The 19,525-nt window shown below is 42.7% G+C and overlaps 1 protein-coding gene across 1 annotated transcript in view; it reads right to left on the bottom strand.

Annotated features, from left to right (window-relative positions):
• GUCY1A2 (guanylate cyclase 1 soluble subunit alpha 2) overlaps nt 1–19,525 on the bottom strand; it is a 338,699-nt gene that overhangs the window by 142,125 nt on the left and 177,049 nt on the right. The window contains exon 5 of the mRNA XM_077298399.1: nt 6,359–6,844. Within this exon, the coding sequence (XP_077154514.1) occupies nt 6,359–6,844 (486 nt within the window). The remainder of the gene's footprint in view (nt 1–6,358; nt 6,845–19,525) is intronic.

The raw sequence follows: 19,525 nt of genomic DNA on the forward strand, positions 1-19,525 counted from the left end.
TGGAAAGTGACCTGTAATAGGAGTTTGCTTTATTTTTTCTTTCATTTTCGATGCAGTCTAAATTAAAAATCTCTTATAGTGTCTAAAGCCCCAATGCAGATAAATGTGTCACTATGGTTACAGACTACAACTGAACCCTGTGTAGTCTGATTCCTTCCATCTGTCACCTCCTGTTTTCTAACCTAGCGAATGTATGTTTGTGGCAAGTAGTAGAATGAAGGGAGTGAGGCTTTCAGAAAGAACTAATATACAAGATTTTTCCTTGCCAAACTTGTCTCTGTCACTTGACATATATTAGAAGGGGTACGCAATATTTTTACATATAAGGCAATATACAGTGGGTACAGAAAGTATTCAGACCCCTTTACATTTTTCACTTATTGTTTCATTGCAGCCATTTGGTAAATTCAAAAAAGTTCTTTTTTTTTCTCATTAATGTACACTCTGCACCCCATCTTGACTGAAAAAAACAAATGTAGTAATTTTTGAAAATTTATTAGAAAAGAAAAACTGAGATATCACATGGTCATAAGTATTCAGACCCTTTGCTCAGCATTGAGTAGAAGGACCTTTTGAGCTACTACAGCCATGAGTCTTCTTGGGAATGATGCAACAAGTTTTTCACACCTGGATTTGGGGATCCTCTGCCATTCTTCCTTGCAGTTCCTCTCGAGTTCCGTCAGGTTGGATGGTGAACGTTGGTGGACAGCCATTTTCAGGTCTCTCCAGAGATGCTCAATTGGGTTTAGGTCAGGGCTCTGGCTGGGCCAGTCAAGAATGGTCACGGAGTTGTTCTGAAGCCACTCCTTTGTTATTTTAGCTGTGTGCTTAGGGTCATTGTCTTGTTGGAACGTGAATCTTCGGCCAAGTCTGAGGTCCAGAGCACTCTGGAAGAGGTTTTCATCCAGGATGTCTCTGTACTTGGCCGTGGTCCTGTTTCCTTTAATGGCAACCAGACGTCCTTTCCCTGCAGCTGAAAAACACCCCCATAGCATGATGCTGCCACCACCATGTTTCACTGTTGGGATTGTATTGGGCAGGTGATGAGCAGTGCCTGGTTTTCTCCACACATACCACTTAGAATTATCACCAAAAAGGTCTATCTTCGTCTCATCAGACCAGAGAGTCTTATTTCTCATAGTCTGGGAGTCCTTTATGTGTTTTTTAGCAAACTCTATGCTGGCTTTCATATGTCTTGCACTGAGGAGAGGCTTCCGTCGGGCCACTGGTGGAGGGCTACAGAGATGGTTGACTTTGTGGAACTTTCTCCCATCTCCCTACTGCATCTCTGGAGCTCAGCCACCGTGATCTTGGGGTTCTTCTTTACCTCTCTCACCAAGGCTCTTCTCCCACGATTGCTCTGTTTGGCTGGACAGCCATGTCTAGGAAGACTTCTGGTGGTCCCAAATGTCTTCCATTTAAGGATTATGGAGGCCACTGTGCTCTTAGGAACCTTGAGTACTGCAGAAATTCTGTTGTAACCTTGGCCAGATCTGTGCCTTGCCACAATTCTGTCTCTGAGCTCCTTTGCCAGTTCCTTTTACCTCATGATTCCCATTTGGTCTGACATGCACTGTGAGCTGTGAGGTCTTATATAGACAGATGTGCGCCTTTCCAAATCAAGTCCTATCAGTTTAATTAAACACAGCTGGACTATTTCAGTTTTTCTTTTTTATTAAATCTGCAAACATTTTTACATTTCTGTTTTTTTTCCAGTCAAGATGGGGTGCAGAGTGTACGTTAATGAGAAAAAAAAAATGATTTTGTTTAAATTTATCAAATGGCTGCAATGAAACAAAGAGTGAAAAAAATTATCCTGAAAGTACATTAGTATAGGGTGGTTAAAGGGAACCTGTCATGTAAAAAACGCTATTAACCTGAATAAGGTTAATCTACAGGTTAATAGCGCTATGAAGCTGCCTGGTGCCCTACTGAGAGCCCTGCTATTAGGAAGAAATTAACTTTATTGCTCCTGGCAGGCTAAAGCTTCCAGTCATACAGGTGCGGCCATCGTGGCTTCAGTCGCTGGACAGTACGTAATAAACAGTGGCTGAAACCGTGCCCCAGTACGGACTGACAGCTGGCTGATTTAGAGCTATCTGTCAGTGAAAGTGGAAACGTTGTTATAGCCACTGCTCACTATGTACTGAACGGTGACTAAAGCCACGAAGGCCGCACCTGTATGACTGGAAGCTTTAGCCTGCCAGGAGCAATAAAGTTAATTTCTTCCTGGCAGCAGGGCTCTCAGTGCGGATGCCGGGCAACTTTTGAACACTATTGACCTGCTGATTAATTTCATATCTGTTTGTTATTAGCATTTTTTTACCCCTTAAAAGGTTATTCCCAACATTGAAAGTTATAGGCTATCCTGCCGCTGGGTTTTCTCCAATCTCGAGAACGGGATTCTGAATGGAGTGGTGGCATTTCAGTATCCCATTCTAGAGATTGTTTGGAGTTCCAGTTGTTGTACGCCAACCATTCGGTAAGTTATCACTCATTAGAAGCATACAAAATGACTTTCAATGCTAGGAACAACACTTGAAGGGAACTTGTTACCACGAAAAATCTGCCCTATCTACAGGCACCATGTTATAGAGCAGGAGGAGCCAAGTAGACTGGTATATAGTTTTATGGGTTAAGATTTAGTATAAACTGTGATTTAATCATTCAATCCTCTGATCTTTCCGGGATTTTGTGTCCAGTGGGCCATCCTATTAGTGACTGACAGCTTTCTTTTAATAGAAGTCTATACAGAGATAACTGTCAGTCACTGATAGGACCGCCCACTGGACACAAAATCCCAGAAAGATCAGAGGATTAAATGAATAAAACGTAGGTTGTACTGAATCATTTCTCACAAACTATACATGAATATTCTCATATAACATGATGCCTGCAGAATAAACGGCAAATAATTCCTGGTGACTAGTGATGAGCGAGTGTACTCGTTGCTCGGGTTTCCAGAGCACGTTCGGGTGATCTCCAAGTATTTGTTAGTGTTCGAAGATTTAGTTTTCATCACCACAGCTGAATGATTTACGGCTTCTAGCCAGCCTGAGTACATGTGGGGGTTGCCTGATTGCTAGGGAATCCCCACATGTATTCAAGCAGGCTAGTAGCCGCAAATCATGCTGCTGAGGAAATGAAAACTTAATCTCCAAGCAGTTGCAAATACTCAGAGACCACCGGAGCGTGCTCTGGGAAACCCGAGCAACGAGTACACTCGCTCATCACTAATGGTGACAAGTTCCTTTAAAATTCAAACGGCCTGATTTGGTTCTTCTCTCCCCTTTACTTGATCTGTCGGAGAGAGCCATGAGGCCCCCATAAACATAAGATGGTTGCCTGTTCCCACTGAAATCAGCAAGATCCAACAACTTTTTTCTAACGTGTGTGAGGACCTAAACACATGACTGCAGAATCAGACTATGCACAGGATTTGCTGGTAGCCGGTAGCCATGAATACGCATAGGTCAGCATAGGGTTTGTATGCATCCAACAGAAATATATATTTTAATCAAGTCTGTTCAAACAAATTCTTCATATTATATTTTAAATAATTGCAAAGCTGAAGAGTCCTTTTATGGTTTGTTTTGTACACACACTGTTTCTTAGCATATTGGAGTTGAACTTTATTTGTGTCGTCTTCAGAGGTTAATTTTTGTTGCTAATTTATGGTTTCTTTAAGACTGGGAAAATATTTTGATCTGGTTTGACGTGAGTAACATGGGAACTGCAATATTTGTGCTCCCGTGAGGAAAATCCTTCTAACTAAACATGGGAATTCAGCTAGTCACGAAAGGATGTGGAATGCTGGATCAAAGACGCCAATTTATCAGGCTGCAAATTGTGTCTTGTTCCCATATTACTGCTCCAAATGGGGGATGGGGGAAAACTACAGCCTCTAACAGGGAGTCACTCAACATTACAGTCTATGTACTTGTATATTTTTCTTCTAGCCCATTGAAGGAATTTCTTTGGGTCTCTTCATCAGGCATCGTGTAAGGGTATGTGCACACATTTGCAGCAGAAATGTCTACAGCAATTTCTTAAGTATTGGCAGTAAAGCACGCGCGTACACACCTTTACACACACCTTTGTAGTGTTTGTTTTTGGTGCATTTTTTCCATGAAATCAGTGAAAGAATTGACATGCCGCAGATATGAAACTGCTTCTCATCTGCAAGGAAAATGTAAGCAATGTGTGCAGTCTCTGCTACTGCGCAGTGACTCACTGCCGCCTGCACTGAAGATCAATGAAGACTTTGCCCATAGATAGGCGGATAAGGTGTACATAACCACACGAGTGGACATGTCATGCGCGGGATCGCAGAGCCGTAACTGCACGTCACAGGTCAGTGTGACGTGCCTGGGAGATGGGGTGCCATTATAATGAAGTCAGGAGGAAGGAATTTCTTCCAGGCACCATGCGCCCCGGAGCCTGGAAGAAATCATTAGCATAAAATATTAAAACTACTTTTCTTAACATCTACACCGCAGCTATGAGGCATACAGGTAAAATTACTCTAACCACTCTATTACCTATATGCCCATAGTAATGGCTTAATTTCCTCCAGGGTGTGGCAGATTCCCTTTACCTTTGCTGGTACTAGGAAATCCTTTAGTTTTTGTGACAAAACAGTGTGAAAAAATAAGTGCCCAAAACTTAGCAAATACTTAACATGCACATACCCTAAGACAACATCTGAAAAGTCACATAGATGTACACAAAATGTCAAAAACTGCTACTATTTTTTTTGTCCTTTTGTCTATAAATCTATCATTTTTCAGATTGTGTGTTGTGGTTGCAGCTCGCGATAATGGCTGCATCTGGTTTCTATGTAGTTCCTCCTCTGCTCCATATTCTTTCATTATTCACTGCCATACTAGTACAAACCTCTTCTACCATGCCTTACCTTCTAATTGAGGTATATACTGTGTCCTCCTGTCTTGTTCTTTGCACCACTGGTGCGGTCTTTGACTATTGTCTGATTTTGACCTTGATGTGATTTTGACCTTCTACCTTGCCCTTCTGATTGTCTGTGTTATTCTACTCAAGATTTTGAGCTCTAGCTTAATTCTTGACTTTGCTTTCATCATGCTCCTGACCTGTGATCTCTCACTATTGGTTGGGAAATACTGCCACCAATCCGTACCTGGGGATTCTCCTGCAACAAAGTCGAGACCACCATTCGGAGGATGAAGATAAGATTTCATAGACTCTAGACCCCAGTCTATTCAATGTCAATGTCGTTGATGATGGTGCAACATTCCCAGGACACTCTGCCATGGCCAAGGTTTTTAGTTCACAAATTGTTCACTTAAGTAAAGGAAAGTCTAACTATGACTGTTGGGGCACCAGTGCAACAACATCTTTGCTTTCATAAAGCAGTCATTGCAGGATCCATATTTGTTAGATGTCATGAAACAAAATTTTCTTTTTTGTGACCTTCTCAGAAGAATAAACAATCCTATAAAGTTTAAGTAATTTTATTGGACTTTAATATTCCATGGATAGGTTATAATTATAAGATTGGCCACAGGATTCCAGCTCCTGTAACCAGCTGACGGGGCTGTGGCTCTCTAAGCGATGCCACATCACTTAAATTGTGCCGTTTCCTTATAAAATCAAATCCATGGGACTGATCTGTAGTATGATGCACAGTTATATCAAAATGTACGTCACTGTGCCCTGCAAACCATCCAGGGGATGTAATGAACTACACTACAGTCACTCAATTAGTGATGGTGCTGGAATCAGGTCCCGGAAATTTGATATTGAAGGCATATTCTAAGGTTAGGCTATATTAAGGTTACAGAAAACTCCTTTAAAGGGAATATGCCACCAGGTCAGAAGACTCAGTATTTACTATTATTTTTTCCCCTTGCTCCCCTGAGTATGCCGCTTTCTTTTTCGTTTGCTTGAAATCCACCATAAGGTTCCTGAGATGTGAGACTTTTTAATTGGTGCAAATTTTTATGGTATTTGTAAGGGGCATGGTTCACAGGTTCTCCATGGGCGTGTCTTTAGGCTCGTCTACATAATTACCCTGTGAGCCTCATCCCATTTATAAGGACCATAAATTACCACTAAGCAAAAAGGCCCATATCACTAAAACTGTATTGGGGATTTTGAAGACAAAAAATAAAAAAATGTAATATTCAGCAGAGTAGCGGGAATTAAAAATGAAAAACTGGTTACTTTTGACTTGAAGATACCCTAGGTCCTTTTTTTAAAAATACTGAGACAATGTGAGTCTAAGGTTCAATAAGGGAGAAAAACAAAAATATCTCAAAATTGGTTTGAGCAAATATGATGAGAGAAAATGGAAATACAATCAAAGGCGTAAAATTCTTACCTTATAAATATCCAGGTATCCACACTGATAGTCAAATCTAGTGTAGAGCTCGTTTAACATACTAATGACTTGCATTGGTGTACACTGAGCACAGACAGCTGTGAACCCCACAATGTCAGAAAACAGCATTGTGACGTCATCAAACTTTCGAGCCTCAACAGTCTTCCCTTCCCACAGCTGCTGAGCCACATCTCCCGGAAATATTGAATAGAGAAGATCCACTGTTTTCTTCTTTTCCTCCTCCAAAGCCTGATGGGTTTTTTCCAAAGTGGCTTTCAATTTATCCATTCGCTTTTTAAGACCATCTTGAGCTTTGGCCTGCTCACCAACCAGGATGACATCACGGGTGGCATCATGGATGGGGATATCCGAAAGATGCAGTCCTTGTCCCATCAGTTCATCCAGCTTGTCAACACGAGGAGAACCCAAAAAGAGGATGGAATTGGATTCAGGAACATGGATCATTTGTCCTTTTACTTCCATCACCTGGGAAATTGGAAACAAAATATATAAACCACGATTAAAAGAATGTAAACCTTAAAAATGCTCATGTAAATGATGACCTCATAAGATAACGCTTAATATTCTGATTATTATAAGCTTCTCATTCCATTACACTCCATCATATCCCCCTTACCTGTACTGGCATTAGATGTCAATCATCACACAAATTATATTAATTCCTTCTTAACAAAAAACATTAATTAAATTAAAGCCAACCCAACCTAAAAGTTTCGGCAAGATGGATTATCCAACCAATTATCCATCTAATGTCGTCCTTACCATTCTCCCTTGACCGATGATGTTCAAGGAGAAGGGATCGAGCAGGTTGAAATTAAATGCCCAATAATTTTGTTCTCTCTGCAGATAAGTTGCTGCCAGGGGTGTCCATCTGTCTGGGGCTTACTCCACTCTACCCATTAGAAGAACATAAATACTCGTCAGCACGTGCTAATCTATTTAATAAGAGTCATGTGTGATACTTGTCAAGTGTCTGATGGTAACTGTAACATCTCATAAAAGCTCTTGTCTCCTGGTTATACAAAGTACAGTATCTGGCATATTACCTTCCAGCATTACAATCTTTATTTTCACCGACATCAGACACCAGGAACCCATACGCACAGATTTGCATCAGATCAGTGGAACCTGAAACCAATCATCTTTTATCCAATGAGTTTTACCAAAGGGGTAGTCCAGTGAAAAGTGTTTTAAAACAGCTCAGAATGATATACGAAGTAAAAAAAAAGCATAATTAATTCCCATGATCCCCCCAATTAGAGTTCCAAAGTTAAAACGTAAAAAAAAAACACATCAAATTCAACCAAGAGACGGGAAAAGACAAAGGGAAGGAGCATAACCACAATGCATGATCCAGTCTGCCCCAAAAGAGTTATTCTTTCCCTCCTGATCCCAATTGCTGATCCACTGGACCAAACATTCAGAAAAAAAAAAACATTACATATTTATATAATTATTCATGTTATTTTCTTCTAGAAAAAGCATTTAAGCAATTTTTTTAAACCCTCAATTGTTTCCGATGTGACCGGCTCCTGAGGTTGACGGTTCCAAAGATCAGCAGTTCCTATGGTTAAGAGCCTTGCCTCCTGTTGAGATAGGACTTTTCTTTCTCTCACTTGTCTTTTGGGGAAGTTTTAGATAAAACAGCTTTTTCCATAGTTTTTATTCTGGCCATTTACAGTATCAACTTGAGCGAAAAGATTTGCAGGTCCCTGGTCAGTAGTCTGTAACCGACAGGAAAGACAATGTCATATTGGGTCTACTAAACAGAAGGTAGGAGAGCCCGGTGAATCTTTTTTGCTCAACTCTACCTCCATCACTCAAATTCCAAAACTGAACCGTTGTGGTCAATGATTGGTTGGAGAGGTCACATATCCCTGTGTTAAAACATCATGACATCTGCAATAAGCAGACATTTACAAGAGAACAGGTAATGAGAAAGAGGAGTTTCAGGGCATTGGTGACTGATTTTTTAAATATTTTTACTTTAGGCCATTTCTATATTGGCCCCAGTGTTGGTGAATATTTTTATAACTAATCTAGATGAGGGAACTGAAGGTAAACTAATAAATTTGCAGACGATGCAAAGCTAGGAGGGATAGTTAATACTAGAGAAGACAGAGAAAGGATTCAGAAGGATCTAGATAAGCCTGAACAATGGGCAGCGACTAAAGGTACCGTCACACTAAACGATATCGCTAGCGATCCGTGACGTTGCAGCGTCCTGGCTAGCGATATCGTTTAGTTTGACACGCAGCAGCGATCAGGATCCTGCTGTGATATCGCTGGTCATTGAACAAAGTTCAGAACTTTATTTGGTCGTCAGATCGCCGTGTATCGTCGCGTTTGACACCAAAAGCAACGATACGAGCGATGTTTTACACTGGTAACCAGGGTAAACATCGGGTTACTAAGCGCAGGGCCGCGCTTAGTAACCCGATGTTTACCCTGGTTACCAGTGTAAAATGTAAAAAAAACAAACTACATACTCACCTTCGCATCCCCCGGCGTCCGCTTCCCACACTGACTGAGCGCCGTAAAGTGAAAGTGAAAGTACAGCAGAGCGGTGACGTCACCGCTCTGCTGTTAGGGCGGCGCTCAGTCAGTGCAGGAAGCGGACGCCGGGGGACGCGAATGTGAGTATGTACTGTTTGGGTTTTTTTACATTTTACGCTGGTAACCAGGGTAAACATCGGGTTACTAAGCGCGGCCCTGCGCTTAGTAACCCGATGTTTACCCTGGTTACCCGGGGACTTCGGCATAGTTGGTCGCTGGAGAGCGGTCTGTGTGACAGCTCTCCAGCGATCAAACAGCGACGCTGCAGCGATCGGCATCGTTGTCGCTATCGCTGCAGCGTCGCTTAATGTGAAGGTACCTTAATAGGATAGTATTTAACAGGGAGAAATGCAAGAATCTACATGTGCTGAACTTGGTGGTGCAGTGCTTTCTGAGGCACTTACTACCACCATTATACAGCACAACATTTCAGGCATCCATTGCCTCTTGGGAGTGAAATTTGAATCAGTGGCTTTGGGGTCATTGTTCCCCATGCTCTGAGACTGAAATTTTAAAACTTCTGTGGGGGTATTGTGCACCATGCTCTGTGGGTTAAATTTTAAGGTCTCCTCCAAAAAAATTTGCATAAAATTTAGGCGTGGTTGATTGCTCTGAACAGTAATCTCTTTGAGATTTGGGACCTAATAAGTTTCCTCTGATGCATTTGCAGGACACAGTACTTGAGCGTAAGTTTGTTTTACATTTGGGGTATTATGCCTCATACTCTATGGATGAAATTTTGTGTAATCTTCTGTGAGGGTATTGTTCCCCACGCTTTGTGGGTGAAATTTGAATCAGCATCTGTGAGGGTGCTGCGCCCCATGCTCTGGAGTTGAAGTTTCTAAGCTATTTCTGTGGGGATACCTTCCCCCATGCTTTGTGCGTGAAATTTTTACCTGGACAGCCGGTAGCCAACCTCAGTCTCTATGGGGGCACTGTTTAAATGTTTATCTTATTCATTTAATTCCTATTTTCCCATTAGATTGATATGATGGTTTTACTCCCGTTTTGTTTACTTTTGCAGCCCCCTAGCCCTTACTGTGGCCATTTTATAGCCATTTTGCAGTTTTGAAGTTTGGGTCCCTATTGACTTATATCGGGTTCAGGTCAAGCTCGGGTCAAGTTCGCAACCCGAACCGGACTTTAAAAAAAAAAAAAAGCCTTGAGAACCAGCCAAATATGGACATCCATTGGTTCACACATCCCTAGTGAGTGATTTTTATTAGTTTTTGAGGATTTTTTTTAAACACAGTGGGGAGAGCAAGTGGGAGGGAAAATAGTTATAGGGCGTTTTGTAATGAATAGGGGAGAGGGGTGGACAATATAAGGGGTTTCAAATTAATTGGAAGGTGGTGGGGGACATTAGATAGGAATTCATAATAAATTGTTGGGTGGGGGAGGACACTATTTAGGGACTTATAATGAATTAGGGGTGGGACAGGATGCCATCAGGGACTAGCAATGAGTTAGGGGATGGGGGAGGATGTTATCAGAGACTTACAGTGGCATGTAAAGGTTTGGGCACCCCTGGTCCAAATTACTGTTATTGTGAACAGTTAACCCCTTCACCCCGAAGCCTGTTTTCACCTAAGTGACAGGGCCAATTTTTACAATTCTGACCACTGTCACTTTATAAGGTCATAACTCTGAAACGCTTCAACGGATCCTGGTGATTCTGAGACTGTTTTCTCGTGACATATTGTACTTTATGAAAGTGGTAAAACTTCTTCGATATGACTTGCATTTATTTGTGAAAAAAATTAAAACTTGACGAAAATTGTGAAAATTTAGCAATTTTCAAACTTTTAGTTTTTATCCCCTTAAATTAGAGAGTTATATCACATAATATAGTTAATAAACAACATTTCCCACATGTCTGCTTTACATCAGCACAATTTTGGAAACATAATTTTTTTTTGTTAGGGAGCTATAAGGGTTAAAAGTTGACCAGCGATTTCTCATTTTTGCAACAAAATTTGCAAAACCATTTTTTTAGGGACCACCTCACACTTGAAGTGACTTTGAGGGGTCTATATGACAGAAAATGCCCAAAAGTGACACCATTCTAAAAACTACACCCATCAAGGTTCTCAAAACCACATTCAAAAAGTTTATTAACCCTTCAGGTGCTTCACAGGAATTTTTGGAATGTTTAAAAAAAATTGAACATTTAACTTTTTCACAAAATTTTTACTTCAGATCCAATTTGTTTTATTTTACCAAGGGTAACAGGAGAAATTGGACCAAAAAAGTCGTTGTACAATTTGTCCTGAGTACGCCGATACCCCATATGTTTTGGTAAACCATTGTTTGGGCACATGGCAGAGCTCGGAAGGGAAGGAGCGCCATTTGACTTTTCAATGCAAAATTTGCTGGAATTGAGATTGGACACCATGTTGTGTTTGGAGAGCCCCTGATGTGCCTAAACAGTGGAAACCCCCCACAAGTGACCCCATATTGGAAACTAGACCCCCAAGGAACTTATCTAGATGTGTTGTGAGAACTTTGAACCAACAAGTGTTTCACTACAATTTATAACGCAGAGCCGTGAAAATAAAAAAAATATATTTTTCCACGAAAATTATATTTTAGCCCCCAAATTTTTATTTTCCCAAGGGTAACAGGACAAATTGGACCCCAAAAGTTGTTGACCAATTTGTCCTGAGAACGCTGATACCCCATATGAGGGGGGAACCACTGTTTGGGCGCACGGGAGAACTCGGAAGGGAAGGAGCACTGTTTTAGTTATTCAACGCAGAATTGGCAGGAATTGAGATCGGATGCCATGTCGCGTTTGGAGAGCCCCTGATGTGCCTAAACAGTGGAAACCCCCCAATTCTAACTGAAACCCTAACCCCAACCCTAACCCCAGCCCTAACCCTATCCCTAGCCCTAACCCTAGCCCTAACCCTAATGGGAAAATTGAAATGAATACATTTTTTAAAAATTTATTATTTTTATAAAATAAAACAAATTGGATCTGAAGTAAAAATTTTGTGAAGGTGATGAAGGGGGGTTTGATTTACTTTTATAGCGTTTTTGGTGGATTTTTATGATTGGCAGCCGTCACACACTAAAAGACACTTTTTATTGCAAAAAATAGTATTGTATAGAATAGTTTTTGCATCACCACATTTTGAGAGCTATAATTTATCCATATTTTGGCCCACAGAGTCATATGAGATCTTTTTTTTTGCGGGACGAGTTGACGTTTTTATTGGTACCATTTTCGGGCACATAACATTTTTTGATCGCTTTTTATTCCGATTTTTGGGAGGCAGAATGAACAAAAACCAGCAATTCCTGAAATTCTTTTAGGGGGGGGGGCGTTTATACCGTTCCACAAGTGGTAAAATTGATAATTCTTCAGGTCAGTACAATTACAGCGATACCTCATTTATATAATTTTTTTATGTTTTGGCGCTTTTACACAATAAAAACTATTTTATATAAAAAAATAATTGTTTTTGCATCGCTTTATTCTGAGAGCTATAACTTTTTTATTTTTCTGCTGATGATGCTGTGTGGCGGTTTTCAGCGGTACCATGTTTATTTATATCCATCTTTTTTATCGCGTGTTATTCCACTTTTTGTTCGCCTGTATGTTAATTAAGCGTTGTTTTTTGCCTTGTTTGTTATTATTTTTTATTGCGGTGTTCACTGAAGGGGTTAACTAGTCAGATAGTTTTATAGAGCGGGTCGTTACGGATGCGGCGACACCAAATATGTGTACTTTTATTGTTTTTTTTAATTTACATAAATAAATGGATTTATTAGTAAGTTTTTTTTTCCCTTTATTTGGGGATTTTTTTTTTTTATTTTTTTTTTATACATTCTATTTTTTTTTTTTTTTTACTTTCTACCATTGTCCCAGGGTGGGACATCACTATATTAGATCTGATACGCAGTGCAGGAGGCTAGCCACGTCACTTCATGACCCGGAAGGAGTCCCGCGGCCATCTTGGATCCGGGGACTCCTTCCGGATCACCGGAGCAACGCGATCGCATTGCGTTGCTCCGGTGGGAGAGCGCAGGGAGCCCCCATCCCTGCGCGATCCCCCTCTATGCCACTGTCACTACTGACAGTGGCATCAGAGGGGTTAAATGCCTGCGATCGGCGCTAGCGCCGATCGTGGGCATTGCTGCGGGGTGTCAGCTGTCATATACAGCTGACACCCGCACCCGATCACCGCGGCGCTCAGCGCGAGACCGCGGTGATTGGTGCGCTGTACTAGTACTGCGGCTGGCACAAATGCAGTGCCCGCAGCGCAGTACTAGTACGGCGCATGTCACGAAGGGGTTAAGCAAGTTGAAGATAAAATGATCTCTAAAATGGCTAAAGTTAAAGATGACACATTTCCGTTGTATTTTAGGAAAAGAAAGAGAGTATATTGTAATTTTGTACATTTTAAAAATTACAAAATGGGCTGATGCAAGCTCAGATAACTTTGACCAAGGTTTCAGACCTTACTTAGCCTGTTAGGGATATGGCTTGTTCACTACCATCATTAGGAAAGATCCGGTGATTCAAATTTACCAGCGTTGTAAAATCCCAACCTCCTCTAACCTTGTGCCAAAAAGCAGCAGCCATGGGTTTTTTTAAGCAGCTGCCTAGAACTCTGAAAATGAAAATGGTGGAAGCCCACAAAGCAAGAGTAGGCTATAAGAAGATAGAAAAGCGTTTTCAAGTTGCCCTTTCCTGAGTCTGAAATGTAATTATGAAATGTATGTTAACAGGAACAGTGGAGGTCAAGATAAGGTCTGGAAGACCAAGGAAAGTTTCAGTGAGAGCTGCTCATAGAATTGCTAGAGAAGCAATTGAGAACCCTCACTTGACTGCAAAAGATTTCCAGAAAGATTTAGCAAACTCTGGAATTGTGGTAAATTGTTGTACTGTTCGGAGACACCTGCACAAATATGGCCTTCATTGAAGAGTCATCAGAAGAAAACCTATCCTGTGACCTCTGTTGTGAAATTGGATTCTGGGCTCCCCCGGTGGCCACTTGTGGAATTGTACTTGTGTGCATCATCCCCTCTGTTCACCTGCTCCTATCAGGATGTGGGAGTCGCTATATAACCTTGCTCCTCTGTCAGTTTCATGCCGGTCAACAATGTAATCAGAAGCCTTTCTGTGCATGTTCCTGCTACTAGACAACTCCCAGCTAAGTTGGACTTTTGTCCTTGTGTGTTTTTGCATTTTGTTCCTGTTCACAGCTGCTGTTTCGTTACTGTGTCTGGAAAGCTCTTGTGAGCGGAAATTGCCACTCTGGTGTTATGAGTTAATGCTAGAGTCTTAAAGTAATTTCTGGATGGTGTTTTGATAGGGTTTTCTGCTGACCATGAAAGTGCCCTTTCTGTCTTCTTGCTATCTAGTAAGCGGACCTCGATTTTTGCTAAACCTATTTTCATACTACGTTTGTCATTTCATCTAAAATCACCGCCAATATATGTGGGGGCCTCTGTCTGCCTTTTGGGAAAATTTCTCTAGAGGTGAGCCAGGACTGTCTTTTCCTCTGCTAGGATTAGGTAGTTCTCCGGCTGGCGCTGGGCATCTAGGGATAAAAAAACGTAGGCATGCTACCCGGCCACTTCTAGTTGTGCGGCAGGTTTAGTTCATGGTCAGTATAGTTTCCATCTTCCAAGAGCTAGTTCTCATATATGCTGGGCTATGTTCTCTCGCCATTGAGAATCATGACAGTTTGACCGGCCCAAAAAAAAGGGTTAAATTACTGGCTGAGAAAGGAGAGAAAAAAGAAGTCTGCTACAATTTTTTTTTTTTTTTTTTTCCCTCTAGTTCTGAGTGTGCTCTTAATTGAATCACTTGCTAGTCTGCCTATACTGCAGCCTTCCTCTCTTTCTCTCCTTCTTATCCTTGAATGGCTCTGTGTTCACCTGTTTCAAATGGATCTTCAGAGTGTAGCTACAGGTTTGAATAATCTCGCCACAAAGGTACAAAATTTGCAAGATTTTGTTGTTCATGCACCTATGTCTGAGCCTAGAATTCCTTTGCCTGAATTCTTCTCGGGGAATAGATCTCACTTTCAAAATTTTAAAAATAATTGCAAATTGTTTTTGTCCCTGAAGTCTCGCTCTGCCGGAGACCCTGCACAGCAGGTCAGGATTGTAATTTCCTTGCTCCGGGGCGACCCTCAAGACTGGGCTTTTGCATTGGCACCAGGGGATCCTGCGTTGCTCAATGTGGATGCGTTTTTTCTGGCCTTGGGGTTGCTTTATGAGGAACCTCATTTAGAGCTTCAGGCGGAAAAGGCCTTGATGTCCTTGTCTCAGGGGCAAGATGAAGCTGAAATATACTGCCAAAAATTCCGCAAATGGTCTGTGCTTACTCAGTGGAATGAGTGCGCCCTGGCGGCGATTTTCAGAGAAGGTCTCTCTGATGCCATTAAGGATGTTATGGTGGGGTTCCCTGTGCCTGCGAGTCTGAATGAGTCCATGACGATGGCTATTCAGATCGATAGGCGTCTGCGGGAGCGCAAACCTGTGCACCATTTGGCGGTGTCTACTGAGAAAACGCCAGAAAATATGCAATGTGATAGAATTCTGTCCAGAAGCGAGCGGCAGAATTTTAGACGAAAAAATGGGTTGTGCTTCTTTTGTGGTGATTCAACTCATGTTATATCAGCATGCTTTAAGCGTACTAAGAAGCCTGACAAGTCTGTTTCAATTAGCACTTTACAGTCTAAGTTTATTCTATCTGTGACCCTGATTTGTTCTTTGTCATCTATTACCGCGGACGCCTATGTCGACTCTGGCGCTGCTTTGAGTCTTATGGATTGGTCCTTTGCCAAACGCTGTGGGTATGATTTGGAGCCATTGGAGGCTCCGATACCTCTGAAAGGGATTGACTCCACCCCATTGGCTAGTAATAAACCACAATACTGGACACAAGTGACTATGCGTGTTAATCCGGATCACCAGGAGGTTATTCGCTTTCTGGTGCTGTATAATCTACATGATGTTTTGGTGCTGGGATTGCCATGGCTGCAATCTCATAACCCAGTCCTCGACTGGAGAGCTATGTCTGTGTTAAGCTGGGGATGTAAAGGAACTCATGGGGACGTACCTTTGGTTTCCATTTCATCATCTATTCCCTCTGAGATTCCTGAATTCTTGTCTGACTTTCGTGACGTTTTTGAAGAACCCAAGGTTGGTTCACTACCTCCGCACCGGGAGTGCGATTGTGCCATAGACTTGATCCCGGGTAGTAAATACCCTAAGGGTCGTTTATTTAATCTGTCTGTGCCTGAACACGCGGCTATGCGAGAATATATAAAGGAGTCCTTGGAAAAGGGACATATTCGTCCTTCGTCATCTCCCTTAGGAGCCGGTTTTTTCTTTGTGTCTAAGAAAGACGGCTCTTTGAGGCCGTGTATTGATTATCGACTTTTGAATAAAATCACGGTTAAATATCAATATCCGTTACCACTGCTTACTGATTTGTTTGCTCGTATAAAGGGGGCCAAGTGGTTCTCTAAGATTGATCTCCGTGGGGCGTATAATTTGGTGCGAATCAAGCAGGGGGATGAGTGGAAAACCGCATTTAATACGCCCGAGGGCCATTTTGAGTATTTGGTGATGCCTTTTGGTCTTTCAAATGCCCCTTCAGTCTTCCAGTCCTTTATGCATGACATTTTCCGCGATTATTTGGACAAATTTATGATTGTGTATCTGGATGATATTCTGATTTTTTCGGATGACTGGGACTCTCATGTCCAGCAGGTCAGGAGGGTTTTTCAGGTTTTGCGGTCTAATTCCTTGTGTGTGAAGGGTTCTAAGTGTGTTTTTGGGGTTCAAAAGATTTCCTTCTTGGGATACATTTTTTCCCCCTCTTCCATCGAGATGGATCCTGTCAAGGTTCAGGCTATTGGTGATTGGACGCAACCCTCTTCTCTTAAGAGTCTTCAGAAATTTTTGGGCTTTGCTAACTTTTATCGTCGATTTATTGCTGGTTTTTCTGATGTTGTAAAACCATTGACTGATTTGACTAAGAAGGGTGCTGATGTTGCTGATTGGTCCCCTGATGCTGTGGAGCCCTTTCGGGAGCTCAAGCGCCGCTTTTCTTCCGCCCCAGTGTTGCGTCAGCCTGATGTTGCTCTTCCTTTTCAGGTTGAGGTCGACGCTTCTGAAATCGGAGCTGGGGCGGTGTTGTCGCAGAGAAGTTCCGACTGCTCCGTGATGAGACCTTGTGCTTTTTTTTCCCGTAAATTTTCGCCCGCCGAGCGGAATTATGATATTGGGAATCGGGAGCTTTTGGCCATGAAGTGGGCTTTTGAGGAGTGGCGTCACTGGCTTGAGGGGGCCAGACATCAGGTGGTGGTATTGACTGACCACAAAAATTTAATTTACCTTGAATCTGCCAGGCGCCTGAATCCTAGACAGGCGCGCTGGTCGTTGTTTTTCTCTCGGTTTAATTTTGTGGTGTCTTACCTACCGGGTTCTAAGAATGTTAAGGCGGATGCCCTTTCTAGGAGTTTTGAGCCTGACTCCCCTGGTAATTCTGAGCCCACAGGTATCCTTAAAGATGGAGTGATATTGTCTGCCGTTTCTCCAGACCTGCGGCGGGCCTTGCAGGAGTTTCAGGCGGATAGACCTGATCGTTGCCCACCTGGTAGACTGTTTGTTCCTGATGATTGGACCAGTAGAGTCATCTCTGAGGTTCATTCTTCTGCGTTGGCAGGTCATCCTGGAATCTTTGGTACCAGGGATTTGGTGGCAAGGTCCTTCTGGTGGCCTTCCCTGTCACGAGATGTGCGAGGCTTTGTGCAGTCTTGTGACGTTTGTGCTCGGGCCAAGCCTTGTTGTTCTCGGGCTAGTGGATTGTTGTTACCCTTGCCTATCCCGAAGAGGCCTTGGACGCACATCTCGATGGATTTTATTTCGGATCTGCCTGTTTCTCATAAGATGTCTGTCATCTGGGTGGTGTGTGACCGTTTCTCTAAGATGGTCCATCTGGTTCCCTTGCCTAAGTTGCCTTCTTCTTCCGAGTTGGTTCCTCTGTTTTTTCAAAATGTTGTTCGTTTGCATGGTATTCCGGAGAATATCATTTCTGACAGAGGGACCCAATTCGTGTCTAGATTTTGGCGGGCATTCTGTGCTAGGATGGGCATAGATTTGTCTTTTTCGTCTGCTTTCCATCCTCAGACTAATGGCCAGACCGAGCGGACTAATCAGACCTTGGAGACATATTTGAGGTGTTTTGTGTCTGCGGATCAGGATGATTGGGTTGCTTTTTTGCCTTTGGCGGAGTTCGCCCTCAATAATCGGGCCAGCTCTGCCACCTTGGTGTCCCCGTTTTTCTGTAATTCGGGGTTTCATCCTCGATTTTCCTCCGGTCAAGTGGAATCTTCGGATTGTCCTGGAGTGGATGCTGTGGTGGAGAGGTTGCATCAGATTTGGGGGCAGGTGGTGGACAATTTGAAGTTGTCCCAGGAGAAGACTCAGCTTTTTGCCAACCGCCGTCGTCGTGTTGGTCCTCGGCTTTGTGTTGGGGACTTGGTGTGGTTGTCTTCTCGTTTTGTCCCTATGAGGGTTTCTTCTCCTAAGTTTAAGCCTCGGTTCATCGGCCCGTACAAGATATTGGAGATTCTTAACCCTGTGTCCTTCCGTTTGGACCTCCCTGCATCCTTTTCGATTCATAATGTTTTTCATCGGTCATTGTTGCGCAGGTATGAGGTATCGGCTGTGCCTTCCGTTGAGCCTCCTGCTCCGGTGTTGGTTGAGGGTGAGTTGGAGTACGTTGTGGAAAAGATCTTGGACTCTCGTGTTTCCAGACGGAAACTCCAGTATCTGGTCAAATGGAAGGGATACGGTCAGGAGGATAATTCTTGGGTCACTGCCTCTGATGTTCATGCCTCCGATCTTGTCCGTGCCTTTCATAGGGCTCATCCTGATCGCCCTGGTGGTTCTGGTGAGGGTTCGGTGCCCCCTCCTTGAGGGGGGGGTACTGTTGTGAAATTGGATTCTGGGCTCCCCCGGTGGCCACTTGTGGAATTGTACTTGTGTGCATCATCCCCTCTGTTCACCTGCTCCTATCAGGATGTGGGAGTCGCTATATAACCTTGCTCCTCTGTCAGTTTCATGCCGGTCAACAATGTAATCAGAAGCCTTTCTGTGCATGTTCCTGCTACTAGACAACTCCCAGCTAAGTTGGACTTTTGTCCTTGTGTGTTTTTGCATTTTGTTCCTGTTCACAGCTGCTGTTTCGTTACTGTGTCTGGAAAGCTCTTGTGAGCGGAAATTGCCACTCTGGTGTTATGAGTTAATGCTAGAGTCTTAAAGTAATTTCTGGATGGTGTTTTGATAGGGTTTTCTGCTGACCATGAAAGTGCCCTTTCTGTCTTCTTGCTATCTAGTAAGCGGACCTCGATTTTTGCTAAACCTATTTTCATATTACGTTTGTCATTTCATCTAAAATCACCGCCAATATATGTGGGGGCCTCTGTCTGCCTTTTGGGAAAATTTCTCTAGAGGTGAGCCAGGACTGTCTTTTCCTCTGCTAGGATTAGGTAGTTCTCCGGCTGGCGCTGGGCATCTAGGGATAAAAAAACGTAGGCATGCTACCCGGCCACTTCT

Source organism: Ranitomeya variabilis, chromosome 3 (assembly GCF_051348905.1).
Source record: "Ranitomeya variabilis isolate aRanVar5 chromosome 3, aRanVar5.hap1, whole genome shotgun sequence".
NCBI lineage: Eukaryota > Metazoa > Chordata > Amphibia > Anura > Dendrobatidae > Ranitomeya > Ranitomeya variabilis.